The 13,556-nt window shown below is 63.4% G+C and overlaps 1 protein-coding gene across 2 annotated transcripts in view; it reads right to left on the reverse strand.

Moving 5' to 3' along the window:
- KHDRBS3 (KH RNA binding domain containing, signal transduction associated 3) overlaps nucleotides 1-13,556 on the reverse strand; it is a 132,933-nt gene that overhangs the window by 110,557 nt on the left and 8,820 nt on the right. Inside the window, exon 1 of one of the 2 annotated variants that reach the window (XM_037500898.2) lies at nucleotides 9,175-9,342. The exons of the other annotated variant lie outside the window; for it this stretch is intronic. Coding sequence (XP_037356795.2) covers nucleotides 9,175-9,262 — 88 coding nt within the window. The 5' untranslated portion in view covers nucleotides 9,263-9,342. Of the gene's footprint in view, nucleotides 1-9,174; nucleotides 9,343-13,556 lie in introns of those variants that run through there. 2 annotated transcript variants of the gene reach the window in all.

Below are 13,556 nucleotides of genomic sequence, written 5' to 3' on the forward strand. Positions count from 1 at the left end.
CCTGGAGACACGGGGGGACACAGACAAACAGGGACCAGGAGCTTGACAGCGATGCAGCGAGCCATCTCCAACCGGATCCTTCCTTAAAGGCAAAGCTGGAGCGAGCGCCAAGGGGTGCAGGAGGCCCGCAGAGGACAGCCCAGCGCCGGGGCGGCTGCTCACCTCACTGCCTCCTAGGCACCCCAGCGCCGCCAGAAGCAGCCCTGGCCTTAGCACAGACACCCCCAGGTGGACGCCGGGGCCGGGGAAGTAGCACCCGCACCTTAGCCCAAGTGAGACATGGAAACGGGAAACGCTCTGGGCAGAGAGAACATGGGCACAGGCCGGAAGAGCCATCGGTGGGTCTGCGCTCCCCTCCTCGTGACTTCTGGACGCGTAAGGACTGTTTCAAGTCACTGTTTTTAAAACCAGACCAGAGCGCTGAAGGTCCGAAACGCAACCACAGAGCTGTGTGACAAGCAGGACAAGCAGGTGCTGCAGGGACAGGAAGGCCGGGACCCGACAGGGGAGCCTCATCCGCCAACTCCACTTTGACTCCACAAGACTCCTCAAGAAAGCCCATCCCTCCCTGGAGGAGGTCGTTCTGAGTCCCCAGCACCTCTGTGTTCTCCCACCTCGGTGCTTGCTTCCCCCCAAAGGATTATGATTGGAGGTGGAGGTGCAGGTACAGGTGCAGGTGGAGGTGCAGGTGGAGGTGCAGGTGGGGGTGCAGGTGGGGGTGCAGGTGGGGGTTCGGGTGCAGGTGGAGACTGTGAGGATGGAGGCAACAGCCAGGAGTCACTGTGCGTGGCACTGATACCTCTCCCTCCCCACCCACCTCATTTCAACCACCCAAAAACGCCAAAGCAGGCCTCTGTCGTGTGTTATCACCCTTCTTCTGTCATGGAAACTGGGTCCCCTGGCCTATACGTGGGTCTTTTTGACCAGACGGTGGGAATCTGAGTCTCTGAAGCATCCTTAGGTGAATGGCCGCATGGTGCGCGGTGGACAAGCAAACGGGGAACACACGGCCTTTCCCCAGTAATCTGCTCCCGAGCTTTGGCTGAGTTCACCCGACTGCAATCCAGGCCCAGGGGCCCGGGGCACCCACTCGGGGGTCACCGACAGCCCGGGGCGCAGCCGAGCCACCTGCGAGATGCAGCTAGAAGGATGACACGCCCTGCAGCGCCCCAGGTACCCCCGCGACAAGCCCCGCGGGCCAGCAGGTGGACGCGCCCAGGGGGCCGGCAGGTGAACGAGCCCAGGGGGCAGGTGGACGCCCCCACGGGCCGGCAGGTGGACACGCCTCGCGGGCCGGCAGGTGGACAACCCCGCGGGCCGGCAGGTGGGCGCGCCCCGGGGGCAGGTGGACACACCCCGCGGGCCGGCAGGTGGACGCCCCCGCGGGCCGGCAGGTGAACGAGCCCAGGGGGCAGGTGGACGCCCCCGCGGGCCGGCAGGTGGATGCGCCTCGCGGGCCGGCAGGTGGACACCCCCGCGGGCCGGCAGGTGGACACCCCCGCGGGCCGGCAGGTGGGCGCGCCCCGCGCCGCCCGGGCAGGGCTGGAGGCCGCGAGAAGCCGGCGCCCGGGCCAGAGCGGGCCAGCAGGTGACCAGGGCGCAGGACGCATCCTGGACGTCTGGCCTCGGACGGGGCTGACGCTGCCGGGGACGCCGACGGGGCCGGGCTCGTCCAGGGAGGCCGCCCGCGCCCCCGCCCCGCCCGCGGCCCTGCCCGAGCCCCGGCGGCCCCGGGTCCCGCCGCCCCAACGCGGGCGCTCGCCCGCCCGGGGCGCAGGAGGGAGCAGAGTGGAGCAGGGGGGCCCCACCTGGCGCGGGGGGGGGGGGCGAGTGAAATGGAGGCTGCGAAGCGAAACGGGGGGGGGGGAGTCCCGGAACCCCGACCCGGGCGCCGCGGCTGCGAGCACGAGCCCGGGAGGCGCGGCCCGCCCGGGGAGCCCCGCGCCCCGCGCCCCGCGCCCGCCAGGACCCGCCGGGACCCGCCCGGAGCCGGAGCCGGAGCCGGAGCCGGAGCCGGACCGCGGGCGCGGCGAGCCGGGGCGCCACCTGGCGGCGAGGAGGGGCGCGGGCCGCGCGGAGCCGAACGGGGAGAACGCCCGGGAGACGGCCCGGCCCGCGCCGCGCTTCTCCGCGGGAGCCCGGCCCGGGAGTCCCACCCGCGGGGGCGGGGGCGCGCCCTGCCCGGGACCCGCGCCGGGGGGCCGGGGCGCCCCGAGAGGCGCGGCGGCAGCGGCGGGGGGGGGTGCGGGGTGCGGGGGGCGTGCGGGGGGCGGGGGGCGGCCTCTCCCGGGCGGGCCTGAAGCGGTCCGGGCGCGCGTGAGGCCCGCGGGCTCCAGGGGCCGTCGGAGCCGCCGCGACGCTGCGCGTGACGCTAACGCGGGCCGAGCCCCCCCCGCCCCCCCCCCCCCGAGAACCCCGCCCTGACACGCGGCCGGCCCCGGGAAGCGCAACCAGGTGCTGACGGCCAAGAGGCTGGTCGCGCCCTCGCGGCCGGGCCCCGCGGGAAGGAGGCGGCGTGGGGGCGCCGCGCGGAGGCTCTGGGGGCCCCGCCCCGAGGCTGCAGGTGCGGAAAGTGGGAACCCGACTCCTGCGCAAGACTTTTCCCCCACCCCCTGCCCCCGAGTCCCGGGGCGGCTCCGCAAGGCTCTGCCCTTGTGAGGAAAAGCTGCCCCCCACGGACTGTCCCCCACCACCGCCCCGCGCCTGCTCACACCCCCGCGGCCGTCCACGGCCGTCCTGTCGCAAATCACTGTCCAGGGCCAGCCCCTTCACCTAAGAGCTGCATGAGAGCAAACGTCCCAGGAAGTCACACACCCCGGCCAGAGCTCCCAGGTGTGCCCAGGTGCGCCCAGGTGTGCCCAGGTGCGCCCAGGTGCGCCCAGGTGCGCCCAGGTGCGCCCAGGTGCGCTGTCTGGGGCCCTGGAGGTGGGCGAGTGAGGGCCTGAATCCGGCCTACCCTTGTTAGCTGTCAGGCCGCAGCCAACGTATTTGACCTTCCTGCCTCAGGTTTCTCATCTGTGAAATAGGTTTGAAGGAGTCACTCTGTCAGGGCTGCTAGAAGAATTAAATGAAAAAATGCACATAAGTATCTAAGCAGCAAACGCCCCTGATAAACGGTAACTACCCCATTAGTAACTGCAAGGAAGTCAGCTCACCCCCCCCCCCATGCAGCCAGACCAGTGTCTATGGGGACATTTTTGCGTGTTCTTTGCTCTTGTTTCTTTTCTTTTTTGAGACTTATTTCTAAAAGATGGAGACCTTCTAAACACACCTTAAACTGACACACATCCCTGATAGTTCACGCTCAGTCACCTATGTCAGTGCTTAGCAGAATATTCTATTCCCGAGTCCTGCTCTCTCAGTGGTTCCTCCTAGAGGGAGCTTTATCCAGAAGCTGGTTAACTTTTTATACAGAGAACTTTCCTGTTTTCTTGACCACAGAAATGGACCTAACTCAGCATCCCTCCCTAAAATACCGAGTTGAGACTAAAACGAAGGGCCGCAGGACGGAGGAGAGCAGCACATTGTCAGGATCCTTCCTCCTTTAGAAACTCATCATACCCGACAGAAATCCTAACTGGCTTCTTCTACTGTGAACCTTGTATTTAAAAGCCAGCCGTGGTGTGGGGCGCTGTCCTTCTATGTCTTAGGGCTCCCAGCAACTTGCTGCAGGCCCATCCCAGTGCCAGCCCAATGCCAGGCCACGCGCTGACGGAGCCTCGGACGCCTCCTCTGAAAAGACCAGGGAGGAGGCGGGAGCCAGTGCCACCTGTCCCGCAGGATGCTGGGGACAGGAGTGAGAGCGTGGGAAGCGCCTGACACCAGGTCCCCTGGATCGGGCAGCTGCCATCGTGATCGCTGCCCCCGCTTCTGAGGAGCACCCAGAATCTTCTGTGGTTTTGGGGTTTTGTTTTTTTGAGACATAACGACGACACCCACACACCAGAGCTGCCGCCGGTGCCCACTGAGCCCTGCCCCTGGGGCTCGGCTCAGTGTCTGGTGGCATCTGAGGCTACAGAATCCTCCTCCAGGTAGGGAGGGTCACCTGCCATGAAGAAGCCCTCAGTTCCTGCCTTGCATCTGCCGTAAGTGGGCCCATTAGATTTAGGCGTTTAGGGAGGAGAGATGATTGGCTTGAAAAGTTCCTGGAGAAAGAAGGAAAGTAAACACACATCTGGTTCCACAAAGTCCTGGAAATGTCTTTTGTGACCTTGAGAGGAAGATCCCCACTGCTCCACACACTTCTGAGGCGGGCAGCGCTGCCACTGCTGACCCACAGGCTCCAAGAACCCCTCCCTTCTTCACCGGTACCCCCAGGTGCAAGGGCGCCTCCCTTTGTGATAGAGGCCCCCAGTCAGAGACTGGCAGCAATCAGGTGAAACGCTGAAGACCTGGGACATGTGAGATCAGATCCTGCCCCCCACAAGTCCCCGTCCCCCCAGGGAGGCTGTCACTCCACCAGAGAGGTGGGCGCGCTGAGCAGAGAACACTAGGACACAACCCCTCAGAGCACAAGTGTGAAGGGCGGAGTGGAGGTGTGCACGGGAGCTCGAAGCCCAGGACAGCCCAGCGAGCAAAGAGCAAAGAACACAGAACAAGGATTAAGGCCGGGGCCGCCCGCCCCCTGTCGCGGATGTCCTCCCAAGGTCGGCAGGCCCTTCACCTCCCTAGCCTGTGGCCAGGGCGGCCAGATGGAGGCGTGATGCTGGGACTGGCCCTGGGACAGGCCTGGGAAGTCACTGAGCGGCTGGGGCCTCTCTCTACAGCGACAGCCCAGGCTGATGGCCTCTCGTCTGGCCCCTGCGTGGAGCCGGCACTGAGGAGGTTGCCAAGTGCCTGGAAATGTTCACAGCCAAGTCTGAACCCAGGGGAGCTGACTTAGTTACATCTCAACCACCTCGTCACTACATATGTGAAAAGGGTGGCTGAAGGACTAATAAGGGAAGAGGAATCAATAAACCTGAAACTCAAGCTAAGGCAGGTGACAGAGGTATGAGCTTCTCAAGAGCAGGCCTGGTTTTCCCTCAGCCTCCAAGATCCCTCACGTACACCTGGAGGTGCTGCTACCTGGAGCACACACACCCACAGGTCCTATACCTGGAAGCGCAAGCGTGTGTGGATGCAGGCACACACACTGGGAGGGAGTGACACGCGCAGGCACACACAGGCCTGAGGCCCACCTGGCACGGAAGGCCCTCAGTGTGCATCCCCCACGCCCAGCACTGCCGCACACAGCCACTGGGCCCCTCTGAACCATGACAGACTATGGAAAACCCAGAAACAGTTTCTCTGAAAATGTGAGGCATCGCATCCATTCTTACAAAAAAACAAAACCCGATAAGCCTAGGAAAACAATTAAGAACTAAACAACCATGCCATCCTCTGGATGAAGCAGGAGAGAGTCACACCCCACAGCATGAAGGCGTCACAGTGAAGATAATCCCGCAATTTCTCATCTCATTCTTCTCTCTTTACAGTCTGACGACGTTCAAGCAAATCAAAAATATTTCCAAAGGGGGGTGCCCTCAACGACACACACAGCCAAGTCATGGCTTCCCCACCCACGCCTGCGAGGAACTGCCGGAGTCCTCTAGCCGGGGGCCTGGGGTAACAGGAAGACACGCGTGTTCTATGAAAACACCAACAGGAGAACTTTATCTACCTGGCCCCAAACAGGCCACCTGAGTCGCAAGCCCTTTGCTCCGCTTCCTCGCGTAACCCACGACTAAATATAACTTGGCAGTGAACCAGCCACCGATCCATATATTAGATCAGATAATTAAAAATACCGGGTTATGTAATCTTATTTAATGGTTACTTGGCTTGGACTGAAAACTCTCCAAAGCAATACCGGAGTGAGCGCTGGATTAAATTATAATGCGCACAAAATTTCTGAAGATGATTTTAGGAAGAGTCAGCACATCCCCTACCAGCAAATATAATATAAAACATGCACCGCTACTTTCATCTCCAATTAGCCTCCTTGGCAAGAAGCTGCAAAGTCAATTCACTCTACAGGCCCTGATGTGTGCGCCTGGGGCGGGGGTCCCCCCAGCCTGTCTGCTTCTGAACGTCAAGTCAACATTACCCGTCACTGTTGGCAAAGTATCCGATTCCGCGGCGGGGGCGGGAGGGGGGACTTGTTATCCCGGGAAGATAAACATAAAAGGCGGCAGCTGTGTGAGGCGCAGGTCTGGAAGCTGCACGCAGCACAGATGTCGTCCCGTTACTAGAAAAAGTGGGACTCAGCTAGGAAGTCGATCTGTGTTTGCAAATACGAAATATTTAAAAATGACGGCACCCCATTCATACACCGTTCCATGAAGGGGATGGGTGATGCCCACAGTTGTGGGTGGCTCCCAGGAGGGGTTCCCTCCAGAGGGCCCCTGGCCTGCCGGGAGAACCCTGTAGGGGGATCTGCCACCGGTGTCCGTTTCTTCAAAGAAAACCAAGGTCAGGCAACAGGAAACGCGAGTGTGAGTTACCTGGATTCCAGGGGGGTTTCAGTTAGCACCTGTGCTTGTGTCTTTCCTGGGGAAGCGGGACAGAGGGACAAGAACCGAGGCCTTGAGAGCACAAGAACCTGCTTCAACTGAAATCCCTCTCAGCTGCCCGAGCTTGTGGCATGAGGCTCCTCAGCCCCCTGCCCTGAAAAGGGGAGACACAGGACCGCCCCCGGGATGTTAGCGTGGAAGGGGACGGCAGGTGCCCGAAGGAGCCACACAGCAACTTTACAACACTCTGCACACAGGTGTGGCTCGCGCCTGGAGGGCTCGGCAGAAGACACCTGTCACAGACAGCCCACCGCGGGATGGGGGTGGGGGGCCCGGCTCCCACTCAGCTCTGCACAAGCTGGAGCCCAGACCCAGCGTGGACACAGAATGACCTCTGAATAACCAGTTTCCTTTAGAGGCAAACAGTCAAAAATACAGCTCCGTAAGAAATAAAAACGCTTTCGCACAGCCAATGACAAGGTGGCGATCCGATTTAAGATCAGAACTTCCTAATTCATCATTCACACTCCGATTCAAAACACTGTGTGCTGGAAAGGCACTTGTGATCCGGGAGTTACATAACAGGGCATAATTAATATTTTAAGTGATCAGGCTTGGCATTCTGGATTTCAGCCTGTGATTTCAGGAGAAAGTGTCTGAAGTCATCTAAATGAACAGCAATGAAGCCATCTGTGCAGCCCACCTCTTTCTCCCTTCACAGAACTGTTCAGTTCGAGAAATGCACTTCTTACAGGAATCGGGCTTTTGATGGAAAAGTAAGGCAATCAGGTGGAACATCTGAAAAAAACACTCAATGGCAGCATCGTCCGAGGTCTGTTTCAAGGACCCAGAAGCCATGAACACGGGGAAAACACCGAGAAACCCCGAGAATTTCCAGTATGCAAAACGCCCGACACCAAGGCAGAAAGCAAATTCTGACTTTCAGAACAGGAGAACTCCCTACACTTTTAGTTAAAACTGTGCCTTAGTGGAGGGACGGGCAACAGAGCCCTGGCTCAGCTTCTTTATGAAGGAAGCCGCACGGTCCTTCCCAGCGCCACCGTCCAGAGACGCTTCCTCCCAGCGACGACAGCTCAGCCAGCAGGCAGCAGAGCCACATGTGGCCCGTGGGGCGCCAGGAGTGCCAGCTGCCCGCAGGACAGGCCCGCAGAACACGGCGACAGCACGAGGCTCTGTTTCTCTAAGCAAACAGCCTATGACTTTCTCATGAACCCTTGTTATTAAAGAAATAAAAATAAGCCTGAAATTAAAATAAAACAAAGAGCTCTGTCAGACGATTTCCTTGCAACGATTCCAACATCCTGCTTAAATTCTCAGAGACGGCGCGTCCCCACCAGCTCCATCTGTCAACACACACACACACACATCGCCTCGGAAGAACCGGCTGCCATAGGCAAAGACCGGAGGTCGCTGTTTTAAGAGACAGACATCCGTGCACCAGGAGAACACGTCTGCTGCATCTCTCATCTCTCACGCCCCACGATGCAAGAGCCAGCGCCAGCGTGAACATCGGCAGGCCTGATTAATTCCCGGAACCACGGAGAGTCCCTGCCCAGCGTGATCCCTTCGAAAGGTAACAGAGAACATTTCTGCTGCCCCCCCAGAACAAGCGGACCCGTGGTCCCCGGACGCATCTTTCTCGGAAACACAAATTCCAGATACAGAAGGAAAAGAGAAAGAGAACCTCCCGGGAGAAGGCAGGCTTCATTTACCATCCATCCCAGCAGACGAGTCAGGAAGCCCGAGGAGGAGCGAGCCCGGGGCAGGCTGTCCGGAGGAGGCGCGCCTCCATGCACCCCAAGTCCCTTGTCCCGGTGGTGGGTGCCAGTCCACACCCTGAGCTGGCTGAGGAGTGCTGAAGTGGCACAGGCAGCAAAGACGCCTTGGCCAGTGTCTGAACCTCTAGCCAGTCACCAATGAGGGCCACCCACTCAGCGCTTCCCAGACAGAGGACAGAGGAGCCAAGAAGGGGGTTCCCGGGCCGCCCCTTCTAGCACACAGACCCTTCTGGGGGCCAGCTGGCAAGGCCCGGGTGGGCGCCCACCCCCAGGGAGGGGGCGCCCCAGCAGAGTGCCCAGGGGCTGGCCGGGGCAGGAACGGAGGCTCCACCTCTAGGACCTCTGGATCCTGTCCCTGCCCCGTGCACGGGGTCTGACCCCAGCCCTGCCCAAGGTCCTCAAACTTCACCAACAATCCCAGCACCTGTTCCCTTCACCTCTTTGGCATCTGAGCCCCTCGAATCCTTCCATCTCCCGCGGCTGCTCGGACAGCCCCAACGCGCCACTTCCAGAGTGCCCTGGTCCCCTGCACAGGCCCCCCTCGAGCCCCCACCCCGCCCCCACGACCCCCAGACGCGCGCTGTCCTCCAGCCAGAAGTTTCCCTTGGGTCCCCTCCGGTCCCCGAAGACTCCCCTCGGGTCTCAGCCAAACACCCCAGCTTCTCCTTCGTCCCCAAGTCCCCATCCCGACTTTCGCCCCGAATGTCCCCGGTTCTCCAGGTCCCCCCGAATGCCCCCGCCCGGCCGCCGGGCCGCCCAAGCCGCGCTGCCCGGGCTCCCCGGGTGCGCGCCCGGCGCCCCGCGACGCAGGCGGGTCCCGACCCGGCCCCCGGCCCCCGGCCCCCGGCCCCCGGCCCCCGGCGGGTCCGCGGCGCGCTCACCTTGGCTCACCAGCCGCAGGGCGTGCGTGAAGGAGGGGTCCAGCGAGTCCTTCTCCGCCATCAGCTCGGGCAGGTACTTCTCCTCCATGCTCCGCGGCCGCCCGCGCCCGGGACGCCGCCGCGGCCCCGCGAGCCCCGGCCCCCCGCGCGCCCCGGCGGCGCGGACCCCGGAGCGCACGCGGCGGCGGCGGCCCCGGGGCGGGCACCGGCCGCGCAGCCCCGACCCCCGCGGCCGCCGAGCGCCCCGAGCAGGCGGCCGCCGCCCCCGGGACGCGGCCCCGCGCTCCAGCCGCGCGATGCACAGCCCGGGCCGCGAGGGCGGGCGAGGCGCGCCGCAGCCTGACGCCGTCCCGGGCGAGCGCGACCGAGCCCGGCGAGCCCCGCCAGCCGCCCGGCGCCCCGCGCCCCGCGCCCCGCGCCCCCGCCCCGCGCCCCGCCCCCGCGCCCCGCCCCCGCGCCCCGCCCCGGCCCGCCCGCCGCCCGCCGCGCCTGCGCGCTGCGCCCGCGCCCCGCGCCCCGCCGCCGCGCCCCGCCGCCCGGCCCCTCCCGGGGCGCCGCGGGGCGCTCCTGCCACCCCCGGGGCGCGCGGCCACGCGCCGCGCCGTGACCGCCCGGCCGGACCCCGCCCGGGAAACTGAGGCCCGGAGAGGTCGCGCCGCTGCCCAAGGTCACCCCGCGAGAGGTCCCCCCGCGAGTGGTCCCGCCGGGGGCTGCGACCTCCGCGCGCGCCCCGCGTCCCCGGCGGGGAGGGCGCGGGGGCGGAGGGTCCCGGAGGAGCCGCGTCCGCCCCGGGGCTCTCGCAGCCGGCGCGGGGCGCAGCGCAGCCCCTGGAGGCGCCCGCGCTTGCCCGAAGTTCTGTCGCTTTCGGGCCCCCCGTGTTTGCAAGGACACGAGGCGGGCGCGCTGCCCCCCCCGGCGCTGGGCGCTGGGCGGCCGCCCTGGCCCCTCGCGCGCCGCCCGCAGGGTTACAGAAACCCGGTGCCCTTCATGCGCCGCGGGCCCTGCGCTCCCCGCGGGCGGGCTTGGTGCGGCCCGAACCCGGCCGGGCCTGCGTGGGTGAGCTGGGCCCCTGCCTGGCCCTGGGGCGCCTCGCGGGAGGCCTGTCTGCGCCCCTGTCCTCCGTGCCTCTTTGTCCCCGAGCCTCCCGACAAAGACTCCCCCAGACCTTCGGAGTCCCCGAAGCAGGGGGGCAGAACTCCCCGGTAGACCAAACTCAGAGCCTGTCCTGCCTTGCCCCTGCCAAACCCAGGGCCGCTCCTCAATGTCACCTCCCCCGGACAGCCTTCCAGGACTTCCCTGGCTGAACAGGTCACACTCCTGCGGCCCCCACCGCCCCGGGGTGGTCAGCCCGCACCAGCTCAGAAGAGCTGTGATTCTGTGCAGGTCGGAGCACCACAAACCTCTCCCCCCAGACCTAGAGGTTCGTTGGGGAGCAGAGAGGCAGATCCCCAATACCTGGGGCATTGGGGCCGCTGGCGTAGAGGCCCTGGAAGGGCTGTTGAGGGACTGAGCCAGCAGCGAGCTGCTCCTTTGCCCATGGGCCTGGGGCTGATTCTTCCTCAGGGCCCCGGCAGGCACAGCTCCTGCTCGCACAATGCAGAGGGGGGCAGCTCTCCATCCCGTCATGCTGGGCGGAAACCTCAGAGCCCCAAAGCTGCTCTACATCTCAAGGACCCTCTTCTCTGCTCTACCCCTAGACTGACCTGGCTCCTGGCTAAGGTGCCACTTCAGAGACACCCTCCCTCACCCCCCCTACCCCCCACAAGCCTCTTCCTCAAGTCTCCCTTTGGTCTACACTTGCCAGAGAAAGTCGCGTGGTACGGTTGCATGCGTGGCCCCCAGGACAGGACAGCCTGAATTTGGGATCCCGGCGCTGCCAGTCACTAGCTGTGTGTCCTGAGCAAGTCACTTCACCTCTCTGTGCCTCCACTGTGCCATCTGTAAAGTGGAGATGGTTAGGAAACCAACCATTAAGATTAAACCTTTCAAGTCATAATGAAATCCCCCACCTCACCCCTACATAGCAGATGCTTAGCTGCTCCTTGGTGGCTTTTCTCCCTGCCTGGCTGCTCTGGATCTTCTGAACCTCGCGGTGCTTCCAGCTGTAGCTCCCAGGGGCACTTAGCAGATACCACCTCTGGGACCTTGCAGTGGGTGATCTGCCAAGTGCAGGAAGGAGCTGGCACCCTATGCTTGTTGTTTCTGACCTGTGCCCAGATCAGGACCGGCAGGATGGCCACCAGGATGGCTCAGCCCCAGCCCCACCCTGACTAGCTCCTCAACCTGTCTGAGCTCAGGGTCCAGGTCTCAAAACCCAGGGGAGGCAGCTGCTTTGGGGCCCCGGAAGGACTCATGGGGAAACGTTTTCCCCTATCACCTTAACATGAAATGCAAGACTTCAGGTTATACCCAATATCAGGGGGCTTTCATTCTAGAGTGTGAGGGAAGGATGGGGACCCACGGGTCAGTTGCTGTCCTCACCATGTGGCCTCAAACGCCCCTCTGAGTTTGGACTGTCTGCCTCAGTGGTAGCCAGTCCTTGGGTTCCGATTGTTTTTATTAAGCACTTACTTAGTGCTACTCGCTCTTGCTTCTCTTAACACCTGGTGGGGAAGATACTATTTATGGCCAATTACAAACGAGGAATGATTGGGCCTCAGGGCAGTTCAATACCTTGAGGTGAGCCCCCCAGCTGTCAGCAAGGGATCCTGGGCCCACCTGCCTCTAAAGCCCCTTCTCCTGCCTCCCCCCCACTTCGTGTCCCAGGTAGCATGTGACACCCGCCACTGGCTCGTGTGTCACACGAGCTCCTTCCCCACACACCAGCAGTTGGCAGAGAAGCCTGGCCAGCAGCTGGGGAGGAGGGCAGTACACCCAGACTCGGGTGGCAGAGGCACTGAATCTTCTGCTCCGGGCCCTCCTCCTCACAGAACCTTCCAAGAGGGCAGGTGCCCAGCATGCTGTACCCACACGGTGTCCTCCAGGGTGGAAGGAGACGGATGCCTATGTGAGTTGCTTGGGAAATTGGCCCCACCCACCCACCTGGCCGAGCCACCGGCTGCGGGCACCTCCTGGCCTTCCTGTGAGATGGCCATCCCGTGGCCGCTTACTGCCCGACCCCTGTCCAGACGACAGTGCCTGGAAAAGCTGTAATGTTTTTGCTGCAAGCAGCTGCATGAAGTGCCCCAAGCAGGTCTGTCCACACTCAGCCAGCAGGCCAGCTCCGCTGTGCGCTGGGGGTGGGATCAAACTGTGCTTCTGCCAGGGCTCTGAGGACACTCTCCCCCTGCTTCATCTGTTTTCCCTGGCCTGCGGGCCCCAAGACCGCAATGAAAAAGCCCGATTGTCCGTTCCCGTCCGTCCACAGGCCAGGGACTGCCTGTCAGCCCCGGGACGGGGGCACTTGCCAGCCACCTACGCCCAGTGTCACGGGCCACCTTAAGAACCACCCACCCCACAGCAAGTCCAGCCACCAGCCCCAGCCTCCACGCCTGTGGCCCTGTCTGTCAGGGCCCCCAGCTGTCTCCCACTCACACCTGCACAGAAAGATGGACACAGACTTCCCAGCCTTTTCCAGCCCCGACTGTGGCGGGTCTCCCAAGCGCCAGAGAGGGAAGGACACGGCTGGGGGTGGGTGTCCTGGAGGAGCGGTCACTGTGCACCAGGTAACTGCCCAGGGGACAAACTCCCTACTCCCTTAAGAAACCTGAGTCCCATCTGGCCCCCCAACCCCTACCGTGCCCTGGGCAGCGACGCCCAAACATGCCTGGCCTTGGGTGGGGGAAACCCAGAGAGACCTCGTTGCCCCTGCCGGCCGTATGATCTCAACCGCTGCGGGACCTTGTCTCAGGGACCCATGTCCACGAGCGCGGGGAGAGGAAGGAAAACCTCGACCCCCCAGCGCTCGGTGAGGTGTAAACTGAAGCACCACGCTGGTGGCAGGCACGGAGTGACCCGCCCTCCCGTCCACACCACAAGCGTGTCTGTGCTACTGTTCACACGTGGCACGCCGGGCTCCTGTCCCCTGTGAACCCCTCTGACTCTGCACTGTGCCCTGGGAGCCTGCTCTGCGCAGCCCCAGCAGCCAGCGGGGCGGTCAGTCCACAGCCAGCCCTCAGCAGACGGCACTGGACACTCGTTCAAGTCCGTGTCTCCCTAGCGCAGCCCCCTGGCACCAGCCGCCGAGACAAATGAGTTTGTCATGTACGACAGGCACCAAGGGGTGGCACACGCTCGCCTAGGAACCAGTCACTCGTGTGTCAGGGAGACACCCACCCAGGCCGCGGCCTCGGAGCCCGGCTCCTGCCAACTGCAGCCGAAGGCATCTTCAGAACTGGGGATCTGGCTGGGCAGACTTAGCAGGGTGGGGAGGACCCCAGATG

Source organism: Talpa occidentalis, unplaced genomic scaffold, assembly GCF_014898055.3.
Source record: "Talpa occidentalis isolate TD23 unplaced genomic scaffold, MPIMG_talOcc4v2.1, whole genome shotgun sequence".
Classification (NCBI taxonomy): domain Eukaryota; kingdom Metazoa; phylum Chordata; class Mammalia; order Eulipotyphla; family Talpidae; genus Talpa; species Talpa occidentalis.